Source organism: Gymnoscopelus braueri (assembly GCF_963280865.1).
Source record: "Gymnoscopelus braueri genome assembly, chromosome: 17".
Classification (NCBI taxonomy): Eukaryota; Metazoa; Chordata; class Actinopteri; order Myctophiformes; family Myctophidae; genus Gymnoscopelus; species Gymnoscopelus braueri.
Window position 1 is genome coordinate 5,449,363 of NC_137617.1, and position 14,619 is coordinate 5,463,981.

At 40.1% G+C, this 14,619-nt stretch overlaps 1 protein-coding gene across 1 annotated transcript; it reads right to left on the reverse strand.

The window, feature by feature from the left end:
• Positions 1-1,677: 1,677 nt before the first annotated feature.
• Positions 1,678-11,135, reverse strand: LOC308104412 (extracellular calcium-sensing receptor-like; the record flags this gene model as incomplete). Its single annotated transcript, XM_080454819.1, has 9 exons — positions 1,678-2,606; positions 3,155-3,278; positions 3,374-3,601; positions 4,783-5,058; positions 6,399-6,605; positions 7,266-7,535; positions 9,420-9,506; positions 10,481-10,775; positions 10,894-11,135. The coding sequence occupies 9 exons, from the start codon at positions 11,133-11,135 to the stop codon at positions 1,678-1,680; spliced, it is 2,658 nt and encodes an 885-aa protein (XP_080310945.1).
• Positions 11,136-14,619: the final 3,484 nt, after the last annotated feature.

The window sequence follows — 14,619 nt, forward strand, 5'->3', positions numbered from 1 at the left end:
GAAAACAAAACTGATTAGTTATGTGTAACCTCTTTACCAACTACTTCAAATCACAATGCAGCTGTACTTAAAGCGGCACTATACAACTTATTTTTAATGAATACCATGTAATTTTGTCCAAACTGTATGGTAGAGTATGTTTAAACAATATAACTTACAATTGGGGTGGTTGTATTTTGTCTCCCTGCTCTTCTATTGAGATATTTAGATCGTGTCAAAGGTCATGTCTCACCTAGACACACGATCTGAAAAAAATGTTGACCTGATGATCAATATTCAATTTATCCCCTGAGCAAGCAGGCAGGCTCTATTAGCTCGATTGTAAAAAAATATATACAAATGTCAGCACTTGCTCAGGAAAGCGGGTTCCAGCGGGTGCAGCTATAATTATAGTGTGGCCTGGTTGAAAAAAAGTTGAACAGTCTTCACTGTTCATCACATTTTATAATCATCATTAAACTGTATTTCAGTAGTACCAGCAATCTGCTTCCAAAAATGCTGAACAAAAGCAATTACATTATTGTATTTTAAATTAATAAATTATGCATTATGGTTTGTAATTATATTTTCCCATGTTACAATGTTGTTTCCTAACGTATTTAATGACGTTTCTTTCCAGGAATACATTGTTTAATACAACCCATCATAGCAATTACTGCATAGTTTTATTTGAAGTTAAATTAATGTATTATTAATGTATGGTTGGATAAAACAGTTTGCAATAGGAAAAGCAATACAATGACTTCCTGACTTAAAACAGTAGGTTCATTAGTTTATAAATCATGAAGTCATAGATTCAGAGGAATGTCTGAACCAGTACAATATATAAGCAAACATTAGGCTTAAACTAATTAAAATAAAAGTTTTAAGAATGTCTTATGAAGGATAATACAGACAAAGACAACGCTGTGGTGGAGAGCTTTGTGAGGTGGAGCGATGACAACCACCTTCTCAACGCAAGTAAGACCAAGGAGGTCAGTGGAGTTATACATAGTTTGCTCTTCATATTTCTCCTTTCTAGAAATAACAAAGAAGCTGGAGCTCTCACAAAAATGAATTACACTCACTCTTTAACACGTGATATGACAATAAAGCTGATTCTGATACACTCACCTTCCTGTAGTACTTTGACCCATGAAGAATTCTACAATCACCAAACATAGCGGGGGGGGGGGGGGGTTTGTACCCCCTTTTCTCTCCAATTTAGTTGTTATGCCAATTAATTCCTCCCCACAAGCATTTGTGTGTTGTTACTGCTGTTGTATCCTACTGATTCACCTGCCAATGAGGAGCCCCCACCGAGAGGACGTGGAGCCTGCTGTCAGGCGGCGCCCCAACCAGTAGGAGTAAGTGTGACAAATATGACCCTCCCTGCCAGGCTTTCCTCCCCCGGAACCTAATTGTGTTCGTATAGAGATGCTCTACAAAGCAGAATGTACCGTGGTGGATTCGAACCCCCAGCCTCCATGGTGGTGGGCAGCTACTTTATCACTGCTCCACCCAAGCACCTTGGTAATTAACTTTTCACCGACTTTTCTTTATGAGAGATAATAGATGTTTACATCTCTGACCTGATCACTGCTTTTATTTCAATCTGGTAGAAAACTGAATCTAACTAACAAGGTTATCAGCAATTAAATATATCAAAATATTATAAAATACAATAAAATGATTGTCTTAAAATGTCTGCTTTTGCGTCTTGGTGGCACCGCGACCCATGATGGACTTCTTAGTGTTTTTCTCAGGTTTGAAAATAATTATATAACACTTTGGCCCAAACAGTGCCAACAAAATGCCAAAACTAGATGCTAAAATAGCAAATATCTCCACTACGTCTGCATATTTGCCTGGCGAGCTGATATATGCTGGGATGAAGGCTATCCACACGGCACAAAAGATCAACATGCTGAAAGTTATTAACTTGGCTTCATTGAAGTTGTCTGGAAGATTCCTTGCCATGAATGCTAGGACAAAGCTGAGGAGTGCCAGTAAACCGATATAACCTAGTAACACTGCAAAGCCAATTGTCGATCCCACTGCACACTCATAGACTATCGTGTCACTGTGGTATTGTGTGTTTTTATGAGGAGTTGGTGAGGCAGACACAAGCCAGGCTGTACAGATTGTTGCCTGGATGGAAGTAAGAGTCAGAACTGTTCCTCTCTGCTGCATAGCACCAAACCACTTCAGAATGTCTCCACTCCCAGGCTTGGAGGCCTTGAACACAGCCAACACCACCATAGTCTTTACCAGGATACAGGAGACACACAGCACAAAGCTGATCCCAAATGCTGCATGCCTCAGCTGACATGTCCAGAGCCTGGGACGGCCAATGAACAGAAGTGAGCACAAGAAACATAGTTTGAGTGACAACAAGAGAAGGAAGCTGAGTTCTGAGTTGTTAGCGCGCACCATGGGTGTGTCTCGATGATAGACAAAGATTTCCAGGATAATGGCACAGATAAGTGTGCCTAGCAATGAGATGGTTGTCAAGGAGATACCCAAGGCCTCATGGTAGGAGAGGAACTCCATGCTCTTAGGGACGCAGTGGTCACGCTGGGGACTGGACCAGAAGTCCTCTGGACAACTGGTACACTCTGTAGAGTCTAAGAAAGACGTCAAGGTTAAGGGGACAGAAAAGTACTGTCCTAAAGTTAACTTGCATTGCTACATCCTGCTATCTACTTTGTAGTATACTACTATCCTACCATCTTATCCTATACTATAAATGTCTGTCTGTCTGTCTGTCTGTCTGTCTGTCCTCATACGTTTATGAACTCAATTTGAACAGTTGATCTTGCACATGGGCATTCACCATTGGTAGATTCCCTTTTCCCCAGATTTGAGTTGTTTATTAGCATGTGAATTCTCACTCAATTCAGACTGCTGTGTGTGGAGACAACGGGAGATAATCATGGTTAATCATTTCCAATTGTCTTAATTCTCCTCGCTCGCCTCTTTATAGACTCCTTTTGCGTCATCATCATTGATTACATTGATTTCTCCTCAGTGGGTTTGTATTTTTAACTTTCCCCAAATTTAAGCTGTTCACATTTTCCCATGGGCTATGGATCTGTAGTGGCAGTTGCAGTCCCAAGTCTCAAGTCTGCGCATAGTTTGGGTGTGAACATCCCCATTAGTAATGTAAACCAACCAGTCTGATTGCTGATCTCTCCCTCAGAACAAGCAATGCAGTCAAAGCAGCAGACAGGTTCCCCTTTCCTTCTGGCCACACGGGTTCCAGGAGAACAGCTCTCACTGCACACTGACCGAGGAGGCTACATAGGAAAGTAACAATGATCAATTTCAGTCCAAACTAAGTCGCATTCACATCATGAGCTCAACATTAGGTATTTTAGAAGGCTGAAGTGACCTTTTTGGATTCAAAGCTCCAAAAGATTCCGTCTTCATCAAGGATGAGTTCTTCACCTGCGGAGGCTGACTTCTTGACCACACCTACATGTTGAACCTTTGTGCTTCCATCAGGTAGCCACACCCAGTTCATGACATCATAGATTGGTAAAGGATCACCATTCTCATCAAATGATACATGATCACCAAAAGATGTGGTGAAGTTGATCTTTTCCAGGTAATAGACAACCTAGAAATGGGGATACGCAAAATTATGAAAAATACATTTCCATAATATCGTGAGCTCCACCAATCAGAGATGTCGACATTACGTTACACAGTGACGTTTTTTCACTGAGATTGCAAAATAAACACGTTTTTCTTAAAACTAGATTGATTGCACACAGAGTGGTAAGTCTACATTGGTTTGTTAAGACATCATAGCTGTCTGATAATACAGTTCTCTATGGAGAAAAGTTATGGGACATTTACCTGTGGAAACACACTGCAAAGGTCTATATAACATGAATCATAATGTGTGTGTGTGTGTGTGTGGGGGGGGGGCATTCACTTTCTGGGCTTTGAAAGGAGAGGACATTAGAAAAACTGGGCGGGCATTAAGGTGCTGTAAGTGATATTGTTAATGTAAGTGTTAAATAGTGCTATATTCCCTCAGTAACCATTGCTATAGCATGTTTGTTCAGTAACATGGGGCTCCCATCTTCTCCATCTTTGGTAAAGAGAAAATAAAGGTTCAAGTTGGGATAGCAATTTTATCCAATCAGGAGAATCAAGTCATACAGGATAAATAAGTGAGCTTGGAAGTGATGAAACAAATACCGTATGGAACAGAAGCTAATAAACTTTTCTACCATGTACTGTTAATAAGCATGTTAATAAAGTATTCAATCAATCAATCAACCAACCAATTGTGAGGTTCTCTCTCCTGACTGGATGAAATTGGTGACCCACCTGGAAATGTGATTTCAGAATCAGAATCAGACTTATTGTCACATCACAGCTTTACAAGTGTAAATCAGTGGGTTAAATTCATTGTGGGGCGAGCTCCATCATTTTGTTATTTTCCAAAAATATCTACATATAAACATAAGAAGCATAAACATGAACACAGCATAAGAAGCAGCAGGTATGTACATGTTCTGTTTACTAAAGAGTTGGAGTGACAGGGAGACTCCTGTTACTAAAATAACACTATGGCAATTATTACTATCACAATAGCACATTTTAACAAAATACTGTTTTGTTTTAACAAAACAACTTTTTTTTCCAGCATGAAAAACTGGGCTTTCTGTGTCCCAGGAGCATTTACCTCATCTTAATAAGTATCCCCAAATGTTTCTGTTTCAAACACTGATAAACTATAATAAAACATTTATAATACATATTTTGATCTGTGAATTAATATCACACCTGCCATGGCTGTATTGTCTGCAAACTGGCACAGCTGTGCCCAATGAAAGGCCCTCTTCCTGGCACACACTGCAACATGTCATGGAGGGCATGGGCCAGAGCATACACAGCCTTGTACACATTATACTCTGGTCTGAAGTCAGACACATCCAACAGGGTCGTTTCTGCTGTTCCTAGGTCCTCTTGTCCAGTACACACCCCTCCACCAGCATCCACCCACTCTGATGGAAGGGGTGCAAATTTACACTGAAACGTGTAGTCCCAAAACTGCCTCACCTGAAGAAACAGGATGAAAATGGGTGAGTGGTGTCTCAGAGGAGGGCTGTGTGGACAGTTCATAAACCTGCCTACCAGTGACATCATCGAGGAGGAATCCAAGCTAATAGAAACTGCAGGCTTTGTTTGCATGCTGACATAGAAGCCACTGTTCTTGCATTGGGCTGTGGCTTTATTTTTAGTGTTGATATCACGTCATATAAGAACTATGTTCGAAAAATAAACACACCACCCCGACGATTTTACTCATATGGATCTGAAGCATCGACTGAAGGTGGAAATGTACACATTTACCCAAAGAGTAACAATAAAAGCTAGAAACGAGTCAAACGACTCAAAGACTACATTTCCCATAAACGCGGCTGCTGTAGGGACAGTGATTTCAGACTTGGAAGTGTAGTTCTTAATACTTTTAAGGCAGAATTAATTCCATTTTCGCCAGAAACAGGCTGTATCAAATATGACTGAATATCATAAACGATGCAGAGCCACCCCCCTGACAGAAATGCTGGGGTGGTGTGTTTATGTTTGGAACACTTACATGACGTGATCTAAGATTCCCCTATGGGGATATCAATACAAAAAATAAAGCCACGGCCCACGACCCAGGGGGACAGCGCCCTCTAGCGGTAGTGACGTCAGACTTCGGTGCTCTATAAACAAAAACAAAAACAAATTGTTTGAAATCAATCACCAAAGCCTACCAATGATGTCACTGGTAGGCAGGTCTCTGAAATGTCCACAGCCCTCCTCTGAGTCACAGACAGAGTAGACAAAAAAACTGTACCATATTATAATGAGCATTAGTGAGAACCAATTATATGAAGATAGGTTGAAAATGGGTGAAGTGGTCCTTTAAACATAATATCATACCTTGTGAATGCTTAAAAACAAACATCAATTTGAAATGGCAGCTTAAGCACTTGAAACCCTCCACCCCCTAATCTGGGGGAACATTGTCCGGAAATAGCCGATCTACAAGCTCACAATGCGTTGCAACTTAGCATTGTGAGCTTGTAGATCTGCTATTTGTGGTGAAGAGATTTCAGTGTAGATGGAAATAAGAGCAGACCAAATACAAAGCCAACTCAGGTCCGCTTCACTAAGTTTAGAGGGTCTAAGTGGTTAAATGTAACATTAACCCATTAAAGCCAGGAAGCATTCTGTTTTATTTTAGATGTTTGCATTGGCAATTTAAAAATAGCAGCTGTGTAAGCTCACAGCACGACACTTTGTGCCGTGCTGCCAGCTTGTACATCTGAAAGTGTGAAAACTATACTGATTTAGAAGGCATTTGTAGAATCGGCCTCAGGTCTTAACGTCTTAAACAAAAGACTCACTATGTTATTTTCATGACTGTTGTCAAGGTAATTTTCAGGATGTATTTGTAACAGGAAGTCCTTGAGACCTGGTATCTCTCCACGACGGATGGCGATGCCCAGAGTGCCTCTCAGGTACGGCATGAAGGCAGGAGTCTGGAGTCCAGTGTTAGACGTCCAGGACTCACTGGCCATCCACTGCAGCCCCGTCACATTCTGCTTTACCACCTGTTGTGTTGAACAATATACGGTATATTGTACCATTTCTCCTTTTATATATTATATACATAAATATTATTTCCTTTTTTCTTATTACGTTAGAATGTTAGCTGCTTGTACTTGTATAAGTTAGTGACGAATAAAACGTCTTCTTCTTGATTGGTGTTTATCATTGCTGTCAGGTGCAAACCTTGTATGTCAAAAAACGTTGATGAAACGTTAATAATAATAATAATAATAATAATAATACAATAATAATAATAACCTGTGTTCAATTGGTCCAATGTAGTTGTGATTTTATCACAACCTGTTGGTGCATTTCATTGGTTAAATATTTATAAAACTCCCAGACAGGCTTTATAAGAATTAGTTATAGCAGTGAGAGATGTGGATGGTGTCATAATATTTTCTTATTGTGCAGAGAAGTACTGAGATGACAAGCAAAATGAGAATAAGAAAAACAAAAAATATAATAATGTAGAGCATTTAAATTGATGAACCTAGAGAGAGTGGATAAGTTGTATTGCATTTTTTTAAGCTTGTAAAAGAAAAAAAACACTATGCAGCCTATGTTTTATTCTGAAAGAATGGCTTCACTTCAATATAGCTAATTGCAGATTCCTCATTATTATGAATTACCAAATTAATACGTATCATAAAAACCCCAACCTCCTCCATGAGTTTAGCCATACGGCTCCCAAATACAAATGCAATGACCACACGAGCTGTGGATTTCTTCATCAGAGTGACAATCCTCTGAAGTTCAGCTGGGTCAGTGTCCATGGGCACAACCTCCTCGTATGCCAGACAACCTAAACCAGACTGGACCAGCTCAGACTGGAGGGATCTGGCAGCATTGTGTCCATAGTCATCATCGATAATCAGCAGTCCTACCCAGGTCCACCCAAACCGCCTCATAATCTGGAGGATAGCTCGCACCTGATTGGATAAAGTGGAGGGATAAGTGTGTAGGCTATTAGTGTAAGAGGTAGGGATGTTTGCGCTCTAAACTCAAGGCTTACTATAGGGCTGAAAACAGGTGCGAGAGGCCAGCATTAAAGTCCATAAACAACAAAAAGGCTCGCACAATGAAAGATGAAAACTGAGGCTCTTTAGATGCAAAGAAAATGTCAAGACTCAGTGTTGATGATGGTCTGAGTACCGAAATGTCCACTCTCTGTGTAACTTTATTTCACCATGTCACTTTTTTCACTTTTGTAAGTAAAGGACTATTTTTTGCATCCAAAGAGCCTCTTGACCCCTTTTGTTTGTTTATTATAGGCTATTAGTGTTACATCAGTAAATCTCAGAGACACAGATTCCACAATTAAAAGGTTGAATCATATTCTGTTTTAATGCTGTCAACAGAGACCTTCAACTCCAGCAGTAATACACACAAGCAAAGGACAGCTGATATAATTGCTGTAGGGTGGAAACCTTATTTTTCAGGAAATGGGTTTTCCAGTGGATTCAATTATAATTTAGTCACATGTAAGCTCTATTTAAAAGGAAAAAAAGTTCATTGGTTCATTATTAATAAAACCTACTTAATCACTACCCTTTCCAATTGTTTTTATTACGTGAAAATAGCAGATCTACACGTGTCGTCGTCAATCTTTACAACATGTCGTATCACAACGTGTTGTGAGCTTGTAGATCAGCTGTTTTTTCAACTTTTGCTCAACACTGTCATACGACAAAGTGGAGTATTACATTGGAAAAAATTAAGATGAAAAGTAGAATTTTGGAGATGCAAGGTTTCTGCCCGACAGTTACAATATGCATTATCGATTGTATAATATGGATATTATGACGTCCCTCCATTGAATAGAGGGAGGTTTTTGTCAAGTGTGTGAACATGTACTACTTGACACCAACACATCTATTTAGTGTGTAGCAGTTCACCTGGAAGGCATCACTTGGGATTGTTCTAAAGAAGGATGGGAAATGCAAAATGAGAATAAGAAAAACAAAAAATATAATAATGTAGAGCATTTAAATTGATGAACCTAGAGAGAGTGGATAAGTTGTATTGCATTTTTTTAAGCTTGTAAAAGAAAAAAAACACTATGCAGCCTATGTTTTATTCTGAAAGAATGGCTTCACTTCAATATAGCTAATTGCAGATTCCTCATTATTATGAATTACCAAATTAATACGTATCATAAAAACCCCAACCTCCTCCATGAGTTTAGCCATACGGCTCCCAAATACAAATGCAATGACCACACGAGCTGTGGATTTCTTCATCAGAGTGACAATCCTCTGAAGTGACCAGAGAACAGAGACCTTCAACTCCAGCAGTAATACACACAAGCAAAGGACAGCTGATATAATTGCTGTAGGGTGGAAACCTTATTTTTCAGGAAATGGGTTTTCCAGTGGATTCAATTATAATTTAGTCACATGTAAGCTCTATTTAAAAGGAAAAAAAAGTTCATTGGTTCATTATTAATAAAACCTACTTAATCACTACCCTTTCCAATTGTTTTTATTACGTGAAAATAGCAGATCTACACGTGTCGTCGTCAATCTTTACAACATGTCGTATCACAACGTGTTGTGAGCTTGTAGATCAGCTGTTTTTTCAACTTTTGCTCAACACTGTCATACGACAAAGTGGAGTATTACATTGGAAAAAATTAAGATGAAAAGTAGAATTTTGGAGATGCAAGGTTTCTGCCCGACAGTTACAATATGCATTATCGATTGTATAATATGGATATTATGACGTCCCTCCATTGAATAGAGGGAGGTTTTTGTCAAGTGTGTGAACATGTACTACTTGACACCAACACATCTATTTAGTGTGTAGCAGTTCACCTGGAAGGCATCACTTGGGATTGTTCTAAAGAAGGATGGGAACTGATGCCGCTCACTCAGACAGGAGCAGGTAGCATAGTGACTTACCTACAAAAGGTACAATATACACTGTATGTGTTCTGTAACATACTGTATACACATTGTTTTTTACCAATGTCCCCTGCAAGCAGAGAATATGAGCATAACATTATATATATAAATATATATATATACTTTTCAGGAAATGGAGGAAAAAATTACCTCTGGGATGCAATGTAGCTATTATTTAGTCATAAGCTTGTTTTAATACTTTTCATTGGTTCAATATTTATAAAGCCCACGGACAGATTTAACCACTCTGATCTATAAGCTCACAATGCATCCCATCGCAACGCATTGTGAGTGTATAGATTGTCTATGTTGTTACTTTTGTGTGACACTGTAGCATGAAGTAGGGCATTCATTTCCAAAAATGAAATATATATAGGCTACAGTGTACAGTTGTGTAAAGTTGAAACATGGAGCTACAAGGTTTCTGCTGGACTATCTCAATAAATCCTGTGGGTAATCACCGTCCCTCTCTCCCTCTGCCGAAAGCATTTGGATGAACTCATTAATTGAGTGTCCTGTAGACATTTCCATAAAAATACAAAATAAAAAACATAACTGAGGAATTAACATCAGACTTTGCTAACTACAAAGAAAAATGAACGGAAATACGTTCAGAATTGTATACAGGATCGTACTAGACCATGGACATTTGTTGTGCACACAACGCATTAAGTATTGTATTATTACAATGTTGTAACCTTATTATAATATATTGAATGATCACAGTGATTGATACATAGGATTTAAGGTTAACAATGTTATAATACTTGACAATTCTGAATATCACTCCAAATACTCCCCACCCAAAGTATATGCTCACATGCTCTGCCTGCAAGTAAACATGTTCTATGTATTTTAAGCTGTAAAAACATTATACAATGTTTATCACATTTTATATTTGTAAATAAATAACTCATGTTAAGCATGTAAAAGTGGTGATGGCGGTGAATGGGTTCTGGTAGGAAACTTACCATGGGCACTCTGTACAAACCTAACGCACTAGAGATGGCAATAGAATGTGTAGAGGAATCAGCACCCACAATTCCGAGCACCGGAGGAGACCCAACACAGCTCTCGTCCAATTGAAACTGCTCCTCTCTCCCACTGACCAATGACAACGCTGCATGGAACGCACCTCCAAGCATGTCACAAGTATCATAGATCCTATAGCCCAGAGTCACATTGGGCAGCAGGCTGGGGTTCCTGTTGATCTCAGTAATGGTAAAAGCCATGGTCAGGGCCCGTCTGAATCCTGGAATGTGAAAACTAACACACAAATGTCACTGCAAGCTTGAGTATCTATATCTCAGACATACTACAACATGCTATCTATCAAAACAAGGGCCCTGTTCTCTTGCTTGCTATTGTGTTTAATGATACTCACCCATAGCAAGTGGGCTCCCGTTGCTTGGAGGTGAAGGACAGCTCAGGGTAGACTGGGTTTTTGTGTATCATAAACAAGCCACCCAGAACCAGGTCCCCAGCCTTGTACATTCTGTTGAGATTAAACTGTGCCTGTAACTCACAAGAAGAGGAAAGTGAGGACGGCAAAGCAGAGAATGAAGAGAACAATATCACGGTCAGGTACAGGTATGAAAGCAGGTGGATGTCTAGAAAAGCCCTCATGACTCTCCTACTCTGTCTAACCCCCTCTTTTCTAAATCCTTTGTCCAGTTGCTACAATTTTTATAGACAGTGTGTTGTGCTCTGTGCTGTGCCACATGGCCATGCCCTGTGCCAACATTTGCCATCACGTATTCTTTCACTACGCCCATCTGGGCCAAGGCAGAAGTATGGGCAGGGCTCAACATGCGTTAACAATCCTTTCATATACACAAAGAATCATGTGTGTCCGGTAATGTGTATTACCAGGAATACATTGGCAACTATTGTACAGCCCTAACACTGTAGATCATGAAATGCATCGTAGATTTTAGAACAATATTTTATGTATAGGCTGTATAAACTGGCCACAAAAAAATTGGAAACTTAACTTCGGTCGATTATTTCTTCCCTTTAATAATACCACCAAATGGTATCGTATTTTTTATAATTTGTATCGTTGATTAGTCACCTTTACAACAAGGTACAGCTTGTAAGGATCGGGCATTCGTGGAATGAGTAACACTATGAATTAACAAATAATTGATTTTAAATGATTTTGACACATTTTCATATGAAGTAAAGTTACATTATTCTACTTAACATGTCACATATGGGTTTCTTTTTCTCGCCTGCACTTATTTCTGTATTGTTTTTAATAATGTTACCTTTGTCATGTTTATTATTGTGCGAATAAATAAATCGAATCAAATAAATAAATCAAACATACAGAAATTAGACATCTTTATTACAGGTATTACACTTTTACAATTCAGAACAGCTGATTTAGCAAGGCATTGACCCATGTGATATTTAATTGGTGTTATTGTAATGTTTCAACGTTGTGGCTTTTAAATGGCCTCTAAGGCCTGGGTTTATGAAAAACAACATGTTTGTGTGTTTGTGGAGCTGCCTGGCAGATGACATCACTCAGCTAAGGGATTTGGGATGGTGACTATAGATGCCTTAGGCAGCCACTTTAACTAGCTAACAGCAATCCTAATCCTCCACTCTTCCATGTTTTACATCTCACACCTCAGCCTCTTTAACTAGCTCAGGGCTGCCAACTTTTCAGAAAACCTTGGAGTGAGTTTTGGTGGCGGGTGCAGCAAATTTTATCCTATCCTATCCTATCCTACTAATTTAATCCTACTATCTGTCTGGGGTTGCTCAACACACGATCACTCCACTTGCCCCGAAACTTGCCCCAGACTGTTGATCTGAGCTCTGGCTATAATATAGGCTTCCTTTCCCGCCTTCAATGTACTTACATATTGTACGGTTAATATAAAACTACATTTCCTACTACATCTTAACATTTTAGCCACAACAGCTTTCCGCCTTCTTTGCCACGGCATCTTTATCTTTGGCCGCAGCAACTTTTGTTTTTGATCGGGCCTAGATGTGAGGGCCGCGAAGCGGCCCAAACCTCTACCACTTTAATTGAAATGACCTCCACAATTTGTCCGGGGTTGGTCAACACACGAACACTCCACTTGCCCCGAAACTTGCCACAGACTGTTGATCAGAGCTCTGGCTATTATTTAGGCTTCTTTCCCCGCCTTCAATGTATTTACATATTGTACGGTTAATATAAAACCACATATCCTACTACATCTTAACATTTTAGCCACAGCAGCTTTCCTTCTTTTTGGCCGCAGCATCTTCTTTTGATCGGGCCTAGATGTGAGGGCCGCGAATCGGCTCAAACCTCTAGTTATATTGACAAGACCAGGAGACCTGGTTCCGCCAGACCCAAAATGAAGTCCTAGTATGTAACACACCTACAAACCACTTTATAACTGAAGTTCATGATGTCATGAATAGTTTGTGACGAAAGGGGACGTCACAAACCTTTTTTTGGCTGGGGCCGGAGGACAAATGGCCCCTGCCCATGTATGGACGAAACAGGTACAAAGCCTCATGTAAGCCCGACCCCTTGGGTCTGGCAATAACTAGAGGTTTTGGGTCCCTGTGACCGGCCGCCTGTAGGTCCGTGGACCCCCGGACCCCCGGACCCCTGTGGCCCCCCGTGGACCCCCGGCCGCCATAAGACAATTTTTTTTCGGGCTTGTAGATCTTCGATTTTTGCATAAGAATTTAATAAGTGTGGAAAAACGAATTGGTTTGTGATCAGATTGACTGCTTAATGAACAGTAAAGGCAATAGTTAGTTAAACCTGGCAGTTAGCCTCGTCCGGACCAGGCTAACTTCACAGCAAAATTTCTAAGGTAGGATTGCTTAAATTTTCTTTCGTGAAACCGAGTCATGGATAAACTTATCCAGGGTGAACTGGCTAAACTAATCTGGCAAGATAATTCAGCTTTCATCAAACCAATTCATGGCTAATCCTGGATAAATTAAGCCATGATAGCTGTTAAATCCAGGCTTAACCCCTAATTCTACTTTCGTGAAATAGGCCCCGCCCCAGGTTATCCTACCTGGGATTGGAACCTGAGTCCCCCATGAGAGAGCTGACATTTTGACTGTTGAACTATAATGGAGAGCATGTCTGGGAATGCTAGTTTTCCTTTGAGTTTTATGCAGTACCTCTTGTCAACCAGTAGGTGTCCTACCTGACCACAGGATCTAAATGTCAGCGCAGGGAGTCCACCTCCAACCACTGCTGTGTTACTGTCAGTGAGCTGTGCGAGTCTGGGTGTCTGGACTATGGTGTCTGGAAATCCTCAGCTCATTGCGGGCAGCTCATTGGCTCATTTACTCCTGACACGACCAGTGAGAGTTAGCGCTTTCAGTGTTGCTAAGATACGGCCCACATTATACTCCATTTGATACCTATTAACATTCAGTGCCAGACTTATTTCTGGCTGTGTTGTCCCAGTGCCAGAGCCAAAAATTCATTGTAAAAAAAAAAGTGCTCAGGAGCCGAGATACAGCCTTTTTCAGTAAGAAGTTAAACAAGAAGTGAATGGAGCAGCAAATCTTCAAATCATGATATCTTGGGTTCTGAACATGTTTTTTCAAAAAAATATAAATAATAATAATATATATTTATTTATTTATTTATTCTTTGGTGACGTCTTAGACGTCATGTGGCGCTCAGGGCTTATGATAAAACAGACGTCTTAGACGTCATGTGGCACTGATCACACCTGCCATGGCTGTATTGTCTGCAAACAGGCACAGCTGTGGCCAGTGAAAGGCCCTCTTCCTGACACACACTGCAACATGTCATGGAGGGCATGGGCCAGAACATACACAGCCTTGAACACTGGTCTGAAGTCAGACACATCTAACAGGGTCGTTTCTGCTGTTCCTAGGTCCTCTTGTCCAGTACACACCCCTCCACCAGCATCCACCCACTCTGATGGAAGGGGTGCAAATTTACACTGAAATATGTAGTCCCAAAACTGCCTCACCTGACGAAACAGGATGAAAATGGGTGAGTGGTCCTTTACGTCTTCATCATATCTTCATATAATTGGTCCTTACTAATGTTCATTATAATATAGTATAATTTTTGTCTATTCCCTCTGTGTCTCAGAGG